We start from the raw sequence: 17,562 nt of genomic DNA, 5'->3' as shown, positions 1-17,562 counted from the left end.
TGGCCTATGTGTCAAACACTGAAAGCCTCACATGTCACAGGGACTTTATGACTGAGTTATAACAGATTTTTATATTTAACATATAAATAATAATATTCTGTAAGCCTTACATGTCAAGAGAAAGTAGATCTCAGCACTCAGGAAGGTGATCAGTCACAAGGTGCCATGTGACCACATAGTGGGTGATCAGTGATCTGATCATGGGTCTATTGATAGGGTCATGGGTCAGTTATCTCATGACTAAGCATGTATTCATTGTAACTGTATAAAAGCTCTCGCTTCAGTTTGAGTAGTTGCACTCGGCTGTGGAGACATTGCTCTTCATGTTGTTTGCCTCTTTTGCAATAGATTAAAGTCTCAAAAGGACATGTCTTTGACTAGTTAATATCAAGAATTTCCACCACAGTCAGTACCTTCTTTGTGATTGTAGAAGTGAAAATGGCAGGAGCAGGGGTTTGTAATGAGCAGCAGCAGATCCCCTCGCCCTCCAGCATCAGAAATGTCAGCAGAAAGCCCTCAGCTTCCTCCTGCTCCCCTCGGGATCCAGAGGCCTTCCCCCGCTCCCCCTCCACCCTGCTTTCGACCAAACCACAGCACTGAGACTTCTCTTTTTAAGGTCTTAAATGACATCCATTTGAACACAGACAGTGGCAGAATATCAGTGTTAGTATTATTAGATCTCAGCGCTGCCTTTGATACTGTTGACCACAACATATTGCTAGACCGTCTTGAAAACTGGGTGGGAGTTTCAGCAACAGCTCTAAACTGGTTTAGCTCCTACTTAAAAGACAGAACAAACTTTGTCTCAATAGGCAATTACAAATCAACCCTGACAAATATGTCATGATGGGTTCCTCAAGGCTCCATCTCAGGACCTTTGCGTAGTAATATCTATATGCTACCTCTGGCTGAAATTATTAAAAAGAGCGATCTAAGCTATCACATCTATGCAGACGACACCCAGATTATTTTTTTAATTACACCGGGAGACTACTCTCCGATTAGAACACTGAGCAAGTGCATTGAGCACATCACTGACGGGATGCAGGGCTCGACAGTAACGGTTGCCATTGGGAACCATTCAGAAAAAATGTCAACCACTTCTTGGCCTTTGGTTGCCATCAGTGGCAACCAGTTTTTAACATAAAGAAATAAGGACAGAAAACAGCTAAATGTGCACCCCAAAATAGATGTTAAGTATTTGTTGTATTAAGAGTGATATTTAATTATTGTTGTGACCAGTCGGAACCTGATACTTAAGTTGCACGTGCATTGGTGTGATTACGGAGCCAGAAAGCGATACACATTTTAAATATAGTTACATATAGACATATTAAAGGTATTTACACTATTAATAATTCATATCTAATTCTTAACTGTGAATGGTTTTCATTTATTTAACATTAGAAATGTATTTGTCTGGCCAATCCAAGACTTCAATGCTGAAGGGCCAATGGATCTATGATGGGGGTCAGCACAAAGGTCAAGAGAACCCAAACTTGAAAGGGAGAAAACGGATGATCAACAAACTAGTGGCTTGCTCAATTCATTTGTGGATCTTTGAAGAACAGAACAACAGCTGCACTACTGGTATTTAGTATACCAGCAATTGAGGGTGGACAAGTTTACTACCACTTTAGTTTCAAATAATTGTGTTAATTACTTATTGTAAAGCATTTGAACATTCTTTTGTGTCACATTTTCATTATTAATTTGATGTATAGCTGTATAGTATCTTAATTATTTAAAATATAAGGTGACTAAAAATGGCAACCATATTTTCAGTTTTGGCAACCAAAAGCTGATGCCTGGTTGCCAGCCTGGCAACCACTTTTAAAAGATAGCGTTGAGCCCTGGGATGGACTCAGAACTTTCTCCAATTGAACAAAAAAAACAGAGATCATTGTTTTTGGAGCAAAGAAGGACCGATTAAAAGTAATCGCAGAACTTCAGTCGGCAGACTACAAAGTAACTCACAAAGCAAGAAATCTGGGTGTAGTGATGGACTCAGACCTGAATTTTAACAGTCACATTACAACAGTTATTAGGTCTGCATACTACCACCTGAAGAATATATCAAGGATTAAAAAACTAATGTCGCAACAGGATTTAGAAACACTTGTCCATGCTTTTATTTTCAGTAGACTCGACTACTGCAATAGTGTATACAGGGCTCACTAAAAGGTCTATCAGAAAGCTGCAGCTGATTCATAACGCTGCTGCTCGAGTACTCACTGACACTAAGAAAGTGGATCACATCACTCCGGTTCTGAGATAATTAAACTGGCTTCCAGTCTGCCAAATAGTTGATTTTAAAATACTACTGTTAGTTTTTAAATCACTAAATGGCTTAGGACAGAGGTATATTAACGGTCTCCTGCATAACTATGAACCATCCAGGAGTCTCAGGTCCTCTGGGTCGGGTCTGCTCTCTGTTCCAAGAATAAGAACTAAACATGGAAAAGCAGCTTTTAGTTATTATGCCCCGACAATCTGGAACAAACTGCCCGAATCGTGCACGTCCGCTGAAACACTTCCTATTTTCAAATCCAGGCTAAAAACATATCTATTTGCCGCTGCTTTTAATTGAGCTGTTCATACTCACACTGCAGTGCAGTATGCCTTTTATTCATGTATGCTGTACCTGCTGTGTTTATTTATTTATTTCATTATCTTTGCTTTTTTATGCCTGTTTTTAAATGCCATTTAATTACATTACATTACATTGCATTTAGCTGACGCTTTTATCCAAAGCGACTTACAATAAGTGCGTTCGACCAACAAAGTACAAACTTGAAGAAAACAGAATCATATAAGTACATCAGGTTTCATAGAGCTAAAACATTTCATAATATGTTTATGCTGTATTTATTCTTAAATGTCTTTTGTTTTTATTTTGTAAAGCACTTTGAATTGTCGCGTGCTGAAAGGTGCTATATAAATAAAATTGCCTTGCCTTGCCTTGCCTTGCAGACAGAAGCAGGTTAAGACAGCTCTTGCTTCTGTGGCCCGACTCCACCAAGCCTCCAAATTCCATCATTCAGCAGCTCTGCCTACAGGCCAGGCCAATGGGAGTATGACAGGGAGAAGGAAAGGTGGAAGGGCACCATCACTTCAGAAGTGAGGGGCAGAAGAAGAGATGTTTTTTTCTTTTGGGATTTACAGATGGCCCTTGCCACTATTGCATTTAAACATTTGTCAAATAGGACATCCCTTATCCTGCAATGGTAATGTCTGCAGTGTTTGAATGAGTCTCCACACAGTGTTGACAACGGGCTGTCCAAATTAGGGGAGCTGCCGGGCCTGTCACACTGGCTAACCAATGAGCAGAGAGCTCTCTAATCACTCAGCTGGGTCCCTCTGCCCCCGGTACAGGTGAGGTCTGGTGGGGGCTGACCGGCACTGTCAGCCCTCCCAGCCCAGTCAAGAAACTGTTGCAACATTTCAATGAGACGCCTATTAATAGAAGATACTTGGAGTGTGTGTTAGTGTTTTTATCAGGGCCAGGAGTTTGGGAACCCATTTTGTCAGTGATGGGCCTACCATACAGGACTGTCTCAGAAAATTAGAATATTGTGATAAAGTTCTTTATTTTCTGTAATGCAATTAAAAAAACAAAAATGTCATACATTCTGGATTCATTACAAATCAACTGAAATATTGCAAGCCTTTTATTATTTTAATATTGCTGATTATGGCATACAGCTTAAGAAAACTCAAAAATCCTATCTCAAAAAATTAGAATAGTTCCTCAGACCAAGTAAAAAAAAAATATTTATAACAGCAAAACACAATCAAACATTTGAAAATGTCCATTAATGCACTCAGTACTTGGTTGGGAATCCTTTTGCACGGATTACTGCATCAATGCGGCGTGGCATGGAGGCAATCAGCCTGTGGCATTGCTGAGGTGTTATGGATGCCCAGGATGCTTCAATAGCGGCCTTTAGCTCATTAGCATTGTTGGGTCTGGTGTCTTTCAGCTTCTTCTTCACAATACCCCACATATTCTCTATGGGGTTCAGGTCAGGGGAATTTCCAGGCCAATCGAGGACAGTAATGCCATGGTCAGTACACCAGTTACTGGTGGTTTTGGCACTGTGGGCAGGTGCCAGATCATGCTGGAAAATGAATTCCTCATCTCCATAGAGCTTTTCAGCAGACGGAAGCATGTAGTGCTCTAAAATCTCTTGGTACACAGCTGCATTTACTCTGGGCTTGATGAAACACAGTGGACCAACACCAGCAGCTGACATGGCTCCCCAAACCATCGCTGACTGTGGGAACTTCACACTGGATTTCAAGCAACTTGGATTTTGCTCCTCTCCAGCCTTTCTCCAGACTCTGGCGCCTTGACTTCCAAATGAAATACAAAACTTGCTTTCGTCTGAAAAGAGGACTTTGGACCACTGTGCAACTGTCCAGTGCTTCCTTTCCTTAGCCCAAGTCAGACGCCTCTTCCGTTGTCTTGAGTTCAGAAGTGGCTTGACCATGGGAATACGGCTATTGTAGCCCATTTCCCGGACACGTCTGTGAACAATGACTTTTGATACCTGGACTCCAGCTTCAGTCCACTGTCTTTGAAGATCCCCCAAATTCTGGAAGCGACTCTTCTTCACAATGCAGCTAAGGCTGCGGTCATCTCTCTTGGTTGTGCAGCGTTTCCTGCCACATTTCCCCCTTCCAACAGACTTTTTGTGGATGTGCTTTGAAACTGCACTCTGTGAACAGCTTGCTCTTTGAGAAATTTCTTTTTGTGTTTTACCCTCCTGATGGAGGGTGTCAATGACGGTCCTCTGGACAGCAGTCAGATCAGCAGTCTTCCCCATACTTGTGATTTAGTTTACTGAACCAAGCTGAGTGTTTTTCAAGGCTCAGGAAACCCTTGCAGGTGTTTCGAGTTAATTAGACGATTCAAGTGATTCGTTGAACACCCTACTAGTATACTTTTTCATGATATTCTAATATTTAGAGATAGGATATTTGAGTTTTCTTAAGCTGTATGCCATAATCAGCAATATTAAAATAATAAAAGGCTTGCAATATTTCAGTTGATTTGTAATGAATCCAGAATGTATGACATTTTTGTTTTTTTAATTGCATTACAGAAAATAAAGAACTTTATCACAATATTCTAATTTTCTGAGACAGTCCTGTATATGCAGATGTGAGTATCAGAGTGAGAGACAGAAAATCCAACAGGTGGTGCCATGTAGGCCTGTCACGATAATTAATTTTGTTGGACGATAAATTTTCCTGGAAATTATTGCGATAAACGATAATATTGTCGACCGTTGTAAGACCATTTTAGACCACTGACATAATGATAATATATAATAATAATTCAAGTACAACCTTTCAAAGAGAACCTTTTATTGAACATTGCAAATTAAATGTGAAATAATATTGAAATATATAAATGATATATAATAAAAACAAATAAATTAAAATAATTAAATAAATCACACACAACCAAAACAATACATTAAATAGACTCAGGCTTGAAAACAGAGCTCTTGTGGCCAAAACAGGCAATTGCATTTTAAAATGCAGTAGTAAAAAAAATGTAAAATAAATAAAGTAACAGTATATATATATATATATATATATATATTATATATATAAATAAATAAATAAATAAATATGAGCAGACAAGCAAAAAAAACTCCTTAAAACAAAATTCAAGTGTACAGGTCAATGTCCATACAAATATCCAGATGCCTCAATAGGCCATATCCAAATCTATAAATCAAAGATTCCGAGCAAGGAACACCAACATGTTTACCTTGTGGGGCTTAAGGCAGGATCTCTCTGGGGTAGCAATGTTGCCAGCTGTGCTGAACATTCTCTCTGAGCTAGTGCTTGTTGCACAAATGCACATGTATTTTTTTGCTAACTTGGCCATTAAAGGAAATCTCCTCTGATTATCACGCCACCACATCAAGGGATCGGATGATGCATCAACTGCTTCTTCCTGGAGGAACTTTGTCAGCTCTAAATCAACAAGTACTCTTTTTGGGAGCACAGCCTGGGGCTGACTTGTGGTTAATTGGGCTTTTCTGTTCTGTAGAAGGTCACTCAGCCTCTTCTTCCTGGCAGGTGCTGGTGGAGGTTCATCATTTCCTCCTGCAGCTTTACTGCAGCTCTCTTCGCTGCTGGCACCTTCTCTGCTTCCTTGTTGCTCTTTCATGTCCAGTAGCTCTTGCACAAGCTGTTGCCTGACATCATCCAAGACTTCTGCATCCTCCATGCTACCACGATACCTCGGATCCAAGACGGTGGCCTTGGTCAACAAGAGCTGGATGTTTGGTGGGCTGTATTTCTGTGCCAATACCCTGCACATGTTGCTCTTTATGTTTTCTGTGAGTTCAGTGTCATCGGGGCCTGGTGATAAAAGTTCACCTTTTAGTAGTTCCAACACAGGCTTAACTGAGGACGCTGTGACATGTTTTTCCGCTGATAGCACATCTGTGAAATCAGCCACTGGCTTCATTGCTGCATTTATGGATTCTAACACAGAAACATCCTGCCAGGTTGGGGTCAGGTGGCCATGTTTTCGATCCTCAACGAGGACACGTCTTATGGCTGGGAGTTGCTCCAGCACCCTCTCTATCATCTTTTGCTTTGTTCCCCATCGTGTGGCGACATCCTGTGGGAAAGATAACATGTTATTTTTCATTAGTCTAAATCAACATAATTAAACAAATACTACTTTTCCCATTTCCATTATTTATCACAAATAATTGTACATGTTATTATAATGTAACCAACGATCTAATACATGCTAATGAAAGAACATTACAGGTCCATATGTAATTCACAAATTAAAAATAAGAACTCTTTATTTAATCTTAAATGAACCTTTAACATATTTTTTGTTAAATATTAACACAACTATCAATGATTTATCCATCACTCACCAGTATTAGACTGTGTTGGGGGAGATTGGCTTCAGTCTGTGCCTTTCTCAGGTCTCTCTTCTTTAGCCAGCTGAGGTTGAAGGTGTTTACAAGATTCCTACACACTCCCATGGCACGTGCTGTGCGATCCTTGTCACTGTCCAAACCATGAGACACAGCCAAATGGAGGTTGTGGCCAAAGCAGTTGAGCCATGGCAATCCGAGTTGGTGTATTGCAGCCACAATGTTAGCACCATTGTCTGTGGTTATACAGGCAAGTTTGCTCTCCTCCAGTGCCCAGTCTGCTAAAGCAAACTGCAGGTTTTCTGCAAGTATGTTAGCAGTGTGGTTGTCCGGTATGTACCTGGTCTCTAAACACTTCGACTGCAGAGTCCAGTCATCTGTAATGTAATGCACGGTTAAGCTCATGTATGGTGTCATATTAGAGCTTGACCACATATCGGTAGTTGCAGAGTAAAAAGAGATGTCTTTTAACTCTTTCAGAACTTTGTCTTTCACCTGGTTGTATAGACTTGGAATGGCAGTTTGGGAGATGAAGGTTTTTTTCGGCAGTTCGTACTGCTTGTCAAAAGTTTGCAACATTTCTTGAAATGCTTTTTTTTCAACTATGTTAAATGGCTGCATCTCTTTGGCTATGAAGCGGCTTACGCTGTCTGTGAGCGTGAGCCATTTTGTGCTATCGCGTTTGTATTTGCCTTGACGGGCAAATGCATCGGTTATTGCAGAATGTCGGGAAGGTGGGGGCTCTCCATCTCCAGCTGCCGTCTTTGCTCCCAGCTGGAAAAACGGAATGGGGTGGTTGTGTTTCAAGTGCAGTTTGAGATTTGTGGTATTGCTAGCTTTTGTTGCTACCTTTTTCAAACAAATGCGACACACCGGCTCATTAATATCCGTAGGTTGGCCTCGTTCATTTGGTTTGAATCCGAAATACTCCCACACCGGAGATGTGGAATTAGGTTTTGTAACCAATTCCATTTCTATTTAAATTCCCCTCGAGTAAGTCACACGTTGTCTCCTGCTTGTCTCGCTATATTATTAATGTGGATGCTAGATCATGCTGCTACACTGCTGCACGTGCACGTGGAGTGTCTGACTCCTGACCTGGCTCTGTGTGTGAGCCCCGCCCCTCGCAGCTCGCCAGGCCGGCAGAAGCAATGCGGACGCGTGTGGCCGGCAGCCACAGCGCGCCTGGCGAAAATTCTGGTCACATCCTTATGTAAACGCCAATTTATCGAGCTCAGAAAAGTTATCGAGTCCCTTTTTATTTATCGCACGATAAGTCAATTTATCGATTATCGCGACAGGCCTAGCGCCATGTTTAACACCGGTATGTGAAGCTATCCTAGGCAGTAAGGCCGTAAGGTCCGCAGAGTTACATGTTGGCTATCAAAACAACAAAGAAACATATTTTATCCTCATCATTACGTTCTATCATTGGACTTTTTTCCTTAAATTCTGACTTCAGCTCATAAAAAAATAATTCTTATTCTAATTATTGTTACTTTACTATCACTTATTAATACAATTAAAACAGTATCTTCAATTAGGAAAACACTGTTTATTTTCGTAATGCTTCTATCATGGAATTGTTACAGGAATATGTAATATGAAGTTTCCTCTACAATAAGATTTGTATAACATAAAACAATGTAATGTTACAACATATAGACACCTAAAGGAAAAACAATAACAAAATAATATTAATAAACAAAACAATAAAAGAAACAAAATAAAAAATAATGTTTTTGTTTTTTAAATGCCCAAGCAAGTGCCCTAGCTAAGTAATCTAGTCCTGATTTTTTCATTTTGAGTCTGATGGGCAACAGCAGAGCAAGGTTATTTTTGCAAAAATCCACATAAACAACATAAACCAGACAGGGTTCAGAAACCGTAAATAAGATAATCTAGGTATCAGGAGATGTCTTTTCTCCAATAGTATTCTGAATTGGCAGGCCTTATTCTAAAGTTAGTGCTCCAACATCAATCAGTTTTAAAATGTACTCAACTGACTGTTGGCTCTTTGGGACTGAATCAGAGCGAGTGAGGGTTTGATATGAAATAATTTGAGAAGTCTTGGTCTGGGCCATCAACCAATTCCCTTAAACATCACAATATGAACCCCACAGATGCCCAGTCTGGGCTGTTTGTCCCCAAGAAGTTCTACTGTCCTGAGCCAAATTACATGTTCAAACAGAATACTCCCCCTTGATCAAAGCGCAGCCCCTTCCCACTGGCCAAAACAGATTCTGTTACATGCTGACCTATACACTGATTAGCAAACACTTTCCCTCATCAGAAGTGCTCTTCAGCACGTCTCAGGGTGTTAACTTATCAAAGGGAATACACAGAGGTAGCCAGCTCTGATCCAACCCCTCCGGGACCACAGGGTCGCAAGATCTATCTTTAATTTGTCTGAATCATCCGACCCTTTTGGACCCTTTCTTTCACCCTTTCTATTTGTGAATGTTAACTGTCTAACCAAATTACTTTTAAATGTATCATTCTTTACCATGAAATCAAATATCGTAGGGTCTGGGAGGCAGTGGCGGTTCTACGGGGTGGGAGCTGCCACCTCAGAAAAATGCCTTGCCACCCCAGCTGCCACCCCAGTTGGCAGCTTTGTTTCGAAAGAAAAGTTGTGGCTCATCGGACATTTATGAGAGAAAAGCTCTAATGTCGGAGTGCAAATGAATACAGCACAAAACGCAAGCCTTGTAACCCCCCCCCCCCCGGCCCTGCCGCGAGCCGGGAAATATGATTGGCGGCGATTTCATTTGAACGGGGGACAGCGCAAAACGACAAGCATTTCGGATCCAAGTAGACAGAAGGAATGAGGTATTTGCGGTCAGGGTCATGGTATGGCTGGGGTAGGCTACAGCCATACCAATAAATGGCTTAGCCCCACCATGAAAAATGATGTTAAAGTAAGCAAAATAAAGTCTGCCAACTCGCGCGGAGTAAATTGCACAGACAGCAGCTAGTAAGATTGATTTCAGTAGCCACTTGTCTGGAAATAACGAAGACTAGAAACGGATTTGAAAACTTTTGTCACGTAGTGATCGTCTTCTCAATAGAACATCTTTGATAATGTCTTCTGGCCAATCAGAATCAAGATAATGGCGTGGTGTTGTTGCAGGAAGTCCCGACTGAGAAACAAAAAACTAAAATGGCATTAATTTTTTTAGATATGTCGTGTAGTAATAGATTTATTTATTTTTTCTTCTCAAGAGAGTACCAGAATGTGTATTTTATGTTAGTATGTCAAAAAATCTCCTGACCCCCCTGCAGGGGTTGGGTTTTCAGCATGTCAACTCTTTCCCCTGTGGGGAAATTGCAGGATTGGCTCCAGGTCGCCCTTTTTATTTACTACAAGACAAGACAAATGTGCCTTTTTATTTCATACAGTTCAATTTGGATTGAGACAGGGAAATAATCTAAACCTCACGCGTGGCATTTCACTGTCAAGGGGAGCATGTATGTAATTACAATGCAAATACTGACTTGAGCCTCACCACTGTATGGGTTAGCCCTACCATAGATTACCCAACACAAATACTCTGGCGCCGCCACTGTTTGCGATCTACAATGACCGAGAAGAGACTGTCAAGTTTGGCTGTACTCAGCATTGAATCAAAACCCACTAAAGCTTTGGATCTTACTCATTTTATGAGGCGTTTTCCTGAACAAGATGGTAATCGCCGCATTCAGCTGTAATAGGCATGCCAACTTGATGCTCTGCTCACGGATGAGTCGATGAGAATAATAAACTGTCAAGATGATGACCTTACGTGTGTATAATATTTTTCTTCTTTGCGGGGTTCTGCCCCCAAAAAACTATTTGAAGTCCTGAGAAAGTCAAATAAGACAATGTGTAAAACTACACAGCCCAGTCAAAACAAAATAACCACTTTGATTTAACTAGGCCAGTAGGTAAGGACTTTCCACTGGATAATAACTGCAGCAATGTATATGTTTTAGCTGAATACACGTTTTTTTAACCCTAACTGATGCAGTTAGTCACTTCTTTAATGTTTGTTCTTTCTGATGTAAAGTCAAGGTTGTAACTTTGCAATGAAGTTGTGGTGCGCTGAACTGTTCTTTTGATTCTTTTGATTTATGATAGTAATTACTTGTCTTTCAAGGAAGGAACATTCATCATTAACTCCTCCAAAGAATATAGTTTATTTAACAATAACACTCAATCTGTGAATTATAACAGTGATTGACAGCTGATAGGAATAATATGATTGTTAATATTACCATATTAATTCAGACAAACATCGATGAGACAGTTAATTAATGTACTTATTGCAGCAGTCTGCATAGATTTGGTACCCCTGCTGGTCTAAGAGTGAAACAAACTCATTCAGTTAAAATGTTGTGATGAGTGGACTGTGTTCATCGTCCATAACATACGCCTGCCCATACCATAACCCCACCACCACCATGGGCCACTCAATTCACAACATTATCCAGGGGTCGGCAACCCGCGGCCCTCGAGCCGCATGCGGCCCTTTAAGCCCTCTGCTCTGGCTCCCTTGAGCTTGATTATGGCTAGAAAGGATCCGTCTAGTGTAAAACTCTCGCGAGAGTTTGTCGGCTGAATGTTTACGTTTGGCAGGCAGCCTTTTCAGTTACGATCGTTAACATCAGTTGGCCACAGCAAATGATGGTGAGAAGCTAAACTATCTATTAATTATGTCAATGACAGGGAGTGTGATTGTTGAAATAGGTTGTTAGCGGTCTTGTTGGTGTTCAAAGAAGAATGACAACACTGTAGATCACCAACACTATGGTTTATTTTTTATTCACAGGCAAGTCAACGTTGTCGCAGTAAAAGTCCCAAGATAGCTCCTGGTGCAATAAAATGTTCCCTTGCAGTGTTTTACTATTAAGTCTGATGTTTCTCTATTAATATTGCTGCTGCATTAATGTGTATGTTGCATCATGTTACTGTTGTAGATGTGTTTCCGAGCCGCTCCGATTACAACGAGAGTTACAACGAGAACGTGACGTCATATTTACACTAGACGGATCCTTTCTAGCCATAACCCTTGAGCTTAGACAAAAATAATAAGGAAATAAAATAAAAGTATTTATAGGGCTATTTATATTTTGTTGCATGGTTGAAAATGTTTCGTATCTTGTATTTTGAGGTGATAATGTGACACATAAATAAAAAACAAAACGGTTTTAATTAGGTTAACTAAAATATGTGTCACATCCTGCTACGGTCCCGTGCCAGCGCCTTTTCTTGGAGGCGAATAACCTGACCCCCGGCTCGATGAGCGAACAATGGATAAATCAAAGAAAAGTATCGGAGGAACACAGGATTTAATTCTGCGTGGACAGAGTTATCTGCTTTCACAGCAAACGATGCCGGTTTACCGGTATGTTTGATATGAAGAGAAGTTGTCAACGGTGCTGCAGCCTTTACTATCGAGGAACAACAAGGGAGAGGAAGACAGCTGACAATCTTCAGTCATAATTCAATGGGGTATGTAATTTATTTCAGAAAACACTTTTTGTTATATACCATGGAATGCTCTTAATGTCCCGATAGCAATGAATATATTAAATGCTTTGACAATAAATACATACAAAAATTAATTTCTGGAAGCCGCAGCCCTGTAAAAAGCACGACCAATCATTTTAGCCGGTCCGGCTAAAATAACTGGATGGCCTACCTGCCTGTCAGCCTTCCATCTGTGCACAAACTTATCTCGTGTTCTCATTGGTCATGCGCGTTCGTGTGTGTTGGAGGGGGGGGCTCTGTGAGGAAGTCTGAAGGAAGAGGCATATTTTTTCCTGTTGTGTATTTTCAAATTCTAGCGCACTCGAGCTGGTTTCTCCATTCTTACCTACCCTACCTTCAACTCTTTTTAGGGTGCAGCTATATGTTTTATTTATTTCAAAATAGGCCCATTTTAATTATATATTTTTTTCCTTCAAATGTGCAGAGGACTCCCCAAGTGCTGTGTTTAATTTATTTTAAAGTAGGCCTGTGTATTATTTTTAATTATCCTTATAGGAGTTCTTTGTTTCTTATTAGAGGTTAACAGTTTTATATAATGTAATAAATAGCCTAATAAATGCAAAAAGACTGTAGTTTTTGTCTGATATAACAATAAATACAACTTTATTAGCTATCAAGCTATGAAATATGTTTTGCGGCTCCAGACAAAAAAATGTTTTGGAAAAAGGAGCAAAATGGCTCTTTTGGTCAAAAAGGTTGCAGACCCCTGCCCTAACCCTAACTCGGCATTTATTAAACCATCCACCCCCACTGAATACACACATACACAGATACATGCAAACACAATAAACTGGATGCACACGAACATGCTAATATTACAACAACATTACAGAAACACATTACATACACCCACATCCTCCCCCTTTAACCCCTTAGCCTTCCAGATTGCCACAGGGTGGGCGAGAAAGCGGTATGGACCCAGACTGACCACAGAAACGGTAACAACTGTAAACACCTCTTTGAACCCCTCCTCCCCCTCCTACCTCCCCACCCCTTCCCCGTATCCTAGGACCCCCCACCCCACCCGGGGCACATACTACAACCTCACCCCCCACCCTGACCATAAGTAACCCTACCCTACTCAGGGTTCTTATTCTAAACCTGTTCTCAACCCCAAACCCCTCCAGGCCTCTCAGCCACTGTTGAGAGAGCCTCCCCCTCCCCCTTATCCTAAACCTAAAGGACCCAGGTGTCCTCAACAGTCCTTCTGGAGCCCTCCCCTTCTCCCCAGCCCTAAACCTAAGGACCCCTCCCCCAATACTCCCATCCAGGAGTCTCCTCCTCCCCCCCTCCCCTCTCCACCCCTTCCCCCACCTCTCCCCTTGGACCCGAAGCCTGCCCACCCGAACCAGGGTTCTTATCCCAACCCCATCCACCCTCCTGAACCTAAGGTACCCAGGTCTCCTCAACAGCTATTTTGGAGGCCTCACCTTCTCCCCAGCCCTAAACCTAAGCACTTTTCTCTGATTACTCCCATCCTGGAGCCTCCCCTCCCCTCCCTGCCCATCCCCCCCTCTCCAGCTGACCAGAAAGACACACTGCTCCCCCAGAACCTATCGTCCTAACATCACCTCTCACCTGTGTCTCCCTCCTACAGGCGATGCTGGTCTTCGGTCGGGCTCGGCCGGTCGACGGGTCTCCTCAGACCGAGCCCAAAATCAGGGAGGGTCTATGATGAAAGGGACTAAGAAGGTCACACTTAACCACTTAGAAACCCACTCTGACCCCTCCCTTGATCCCTCAGCTGGGATCCCGTTGTCCGGCCGGCCCTCTGCGGGGCCCAGCTCGCCTCAAGTACATGACTCTGGCTCCAGCTGTGCCACCCACTGGGACATAGAATCCCATTCTTCTGTTGCCTTCTCTGAGGATCTTTGCCCAGGATCCCCTCAGCCTACAACCAGTCACGAGCACACACACTATCTCTTACTTCCCCTTTTGGTTCCCCCTACCAAGACCAGCTCACCGCCAGAGTTAGGCTCTGGCTCCAGTTGCGCCACCCACTGGGACATAGAATCCCATTCTTCTGTTGACTTCTCTGAGGATTATAGCCCAGGATCCCCTCAGCCTACAACCAGTCATAAACACACACACTTTCCAGAATTAGTCCAAACACCTTTAAAAACTCATATTTGACCTTATGTCAAATAACACACACACACCCATCCACAGATCCTTAGGCCCGTGCAACTTATTCTCAAGCGAGAACACAAAACCTCAATTCAACACAAAAACCTAACCCTAACCCTAACCCTAATCCTAACCCTCACACCAGATACTGACTTGTTTTTGGACCCCCCCAATAAAGCAAAAATGCACGTTTCAGAGTGGCCTTTTATTGTGGCCATCCTAAGGCACACCTGTGCAATAATAATCATGCTGTCTAATCAGCATCTTGATATGCCACACCTGTGAGGTGGGATGGATTATCTCGGCAAAGGAGAAGTGCTCACTCTCACAGATTTTTTCAGATTTGTGAACAATATTTGAGAGAAATGGTTATTTTGTGTATGTAGAAAATGTTTTAGATCTTTGAGTTCATCTCATGAAAAATGGGAGCAAAAACAAAAGTGTTGCGTTTATATTTTTGTTCAATTTAATTGATGTAGACTTAGAAACTGAAGAGATAGGTTGTTGTGCTCCCTATCTCTGTTTCTTATCCTATATCTAGTAGAACTGCTCTGGTCCTGATAGATTGAGTGGGGAAGTTCATGAGATCTTTCTAGAGGGTTATCAAGAATAACTTTTATCCAATGACCTTTTCCCTCTCTGTCTGTGTCTGTGTATTCTCTTGTTCCGATTAACCCGGCCAAATCTTTTTTCTTGTTTTGTATCTATATCTACGCCGGGATCTTGAGTTGAGGCTGATCCTCTTGCTGTAGTCCTGTGTCTTGGATCCTCTATCCTGAGTTCTGGATTAAGTCTTGGACTTCGGGTCGTGGCTGAACCTGTCTCTGCGGTCCTCCCTTGGGTCTCGTCATGCTGCTTCCCTGATGGCTTACACAGGATTGTAGCTGACATCCTCGTGGATTCATCTTCTTATTACAGAAACATGCATTTTCTAACATTCGGTCTATATGCTGTATAATGTATTATCTCTTCGATTTACACACGGCATCTATTGCACGTCTGTCCGTCCTGGGAGAGGGATCCCTCCTCTGTTGCTCTCCCTGAGGTTTCTCCCATTTTTTCCCCCCTTTAAAACTGTGGGTTTTCCCTGGAAGTTTTTCCTTGTACGATGTGAGGGTCTAAGGATAGAGGGTGTCGTTTTTCTCATACTGATATTCTGAACAATCTGTGCTGTTGTATTTGCTGTAAAGTGTCTCTACTGTAGGCTATTTTTATTATATATGTACAGCACTTTGGCTCGACCAAAAATCGTTTATAAATGTGCTATGATTTGATCTGATTTGAAACTATTTTAGTTAAGTCACTTATTTTCAGTTTCCCAAGATATAGCACAGTCTGTAGCAGACAACGGAGGCCACAGAGGGGTGAAAGCTCAGTGTAACATGGGTACTGGCTCCTGTTGTCCCCCCCGCGCAGGGTACATCAGATAACAAGGTTGGGAACACTTCTCCAGCAGGGACCTCATTGTATTAAACATAGCTGTTGTTCAGCTAAGGCAGCTCGTCACACAACCAGGCCACAATCGATCGGACTAATAGGATGACTTCGCCTGCAGTTCAGCCTGACTTTCCTCCCAACAAAGGACAGCTGTCAGTACTGCTGGTGGTGAAGAGTGACCAGCACAAAGTCAACCAGCCGGCTGAGGCAGGATTGGGCGGATGGATGGATGGCTGATAGGGCTGCTATAGGTTTGGAATCATTGAGCCCCCCTGTTTATGTTGTTGTATTGTTGGTTGTGTATCAGGTGGTGAAGCTGCGGCATGGCTGCCAGGACCTGACCGCTGAGCGAAGACGTCAGTCAGTGCACACTCACAGCAACGGATAAAGGCTCGGAGGGACAGAGCGGCAGATGATAGGATGGACTTTGACCTTCCCACTATCTATTTAATTCCCCCCCCCCCTTCCAAAAACAACACAGAGTGATTGGTGACTCACTACGGGTCCCTGCCCTGAGTGCTTTGCATGCAGCCTACAGTGACCTGACGGAGGAGCAAGCTGTGGTCTGTGTCCTTCAGAAAGAGACAAAGCAGCACATGTAGGATAACAGAAGGAGAGAGAGTGATACATAGAGGAGGAGAACCTCAAATATGGCTCTTTATAGGTTTGAGATCAATAATATGACAATCTGACACATGTGCTATACTACTGTTTGTTATAGGGATTACTAGTTGGACAAATTGCCAGCACTAAAGAGCCTTTACATGTTTTAAGTTAGAAAATATGTTATATATATGTTGATTTGTTTAATAGATCATCTGTCTTTCGGAGAAAAAATGAATCACTTGCAATTGTTTTAGTTAAAGGTAAGTGTTAGCGGTAGTAGCCATCAGTTTTTAGAGAAGGTTGCTCACTGTGAGAAAGTACACTGTTAACAGGGGACATGTGAGGGGTCAAATACAACAAGACTGAAACAGACAGTGAAAAAACCATTATGTGGCCAGAAAATCTTATTTATATGCACAAATTAGTGATTATAATTGTGTGATGCTGGGTGTCAGTGATGGTGTGTTGGTAAATTAAACCCGGTGGTCTCAGTTCTCTTTTGACTTTAACAGTCAGAGCTGACAAGCCCTTTGTCAGAATGTCTGAACCCCTGACAATCTGGCAGAATGGGATGGTCGGGTGCAATATTACATCTGTTAATATGAATATTAAATGATAAGATGTGCTTTTTCCCCATTATATACATATCATTAATACGTATAACTAATAATCGCAATTCAAGAGCTCTAGATGGCAGTAACGGCAGTTAAAGTAAAATGTAGGTATTATTTAATTAATAATGAATTATGAGATATAGTTATTTACCATGTGCAAGCAGAGATGGGAAGTAACTAAGTACATTAACTCAAGTACTGACTGTACTTAAGTACAATGTTGAGGTACTTGTACTTTATGGAATATTTCCATTTCATGCTTTGTACTTCAACTCCACTTCGTTTTAAAAGCCAATATTGTACTTTTTACTCACTACATTTA

The 17,562-nt window shown here is 41.8% G+C and overlaps 2 protein-coding genes across 2 annotated transcripts in view; one reads left to right on the top strand and one right to left on the bottom strand.

Annotated features, from left to right (window-relative positions):
- Positions 1-17,202, top strand: part of LOC307047034 (uncharacterized protein) — a 38,602-nt gene extending 21,400 nt beyond the window's left edge. The window contains exon 8 of the mRNA XM_079693738.1: positions 16,328-17,202. Within this exon, the coding sequence (XP_079549864.1) occupies positions 16,328-16,368 (41 nt within the window). The 3' untranslated portion in view covers positions 16,369-17,202. The remainder of the gene's footprint in view (positions 1-16,327) is intronic.
- LOC307047032 (E3 SUMO-protein ligase ZBED1-like) lies at positions 5,723-9,289 on the bottom strand. Its single transcript, XM_079693735.1, has 2 exons — positions 6,921-9,289; positions 5,723-6,649 (listed from the first exon to the last, which is right to left on the bottom strand). The coding sequence occupies exons 1-2, from the start codon at positions 7,893-7,895 to the stop codon at positions 5,750-5,752; spliced, it is 1,875 nt and encodes a 624-aa protein (XP_079549861.1). The 5' UTR covers positions 7,896-9,289; the 3' UTR covers positions 5,723-5,749.
- Positions 17,203-17,562: the final 360 nt, after the last annotated feature.

This window comes from Notothenia rossii (genome assembly GCF_949606895.1).
Source record: "Notothenia rossii genome assembly, chromosome: 7".
Lineage (NCBI taxonomy): Eukaryota > Metazoa > Chordata > Actinopteri > Perciformes > Nototheniidae > Notothenia > Notothenia rossii.
This window is presented reverse-complemented; position numbering and strand designations above follow the sequence as displayed.

Excerpts from the sequence above, each read along its gene's own strand:
- LOC307047032 (XM_079693735.1), bottom strand. The coding sequence starts at position 7,895 with ATGGAATTGGTTACAAAACCTAATTCCACATCTCCGGTGTGGGAGTAT. Across the intron at positions 6,650-6,920 it reads CCCAACACAGTCTAATACTG|GATGTCGCCACACGATGGGG; the intron begins GTGAGTGATGGA and ends TCTTTCCCACAG.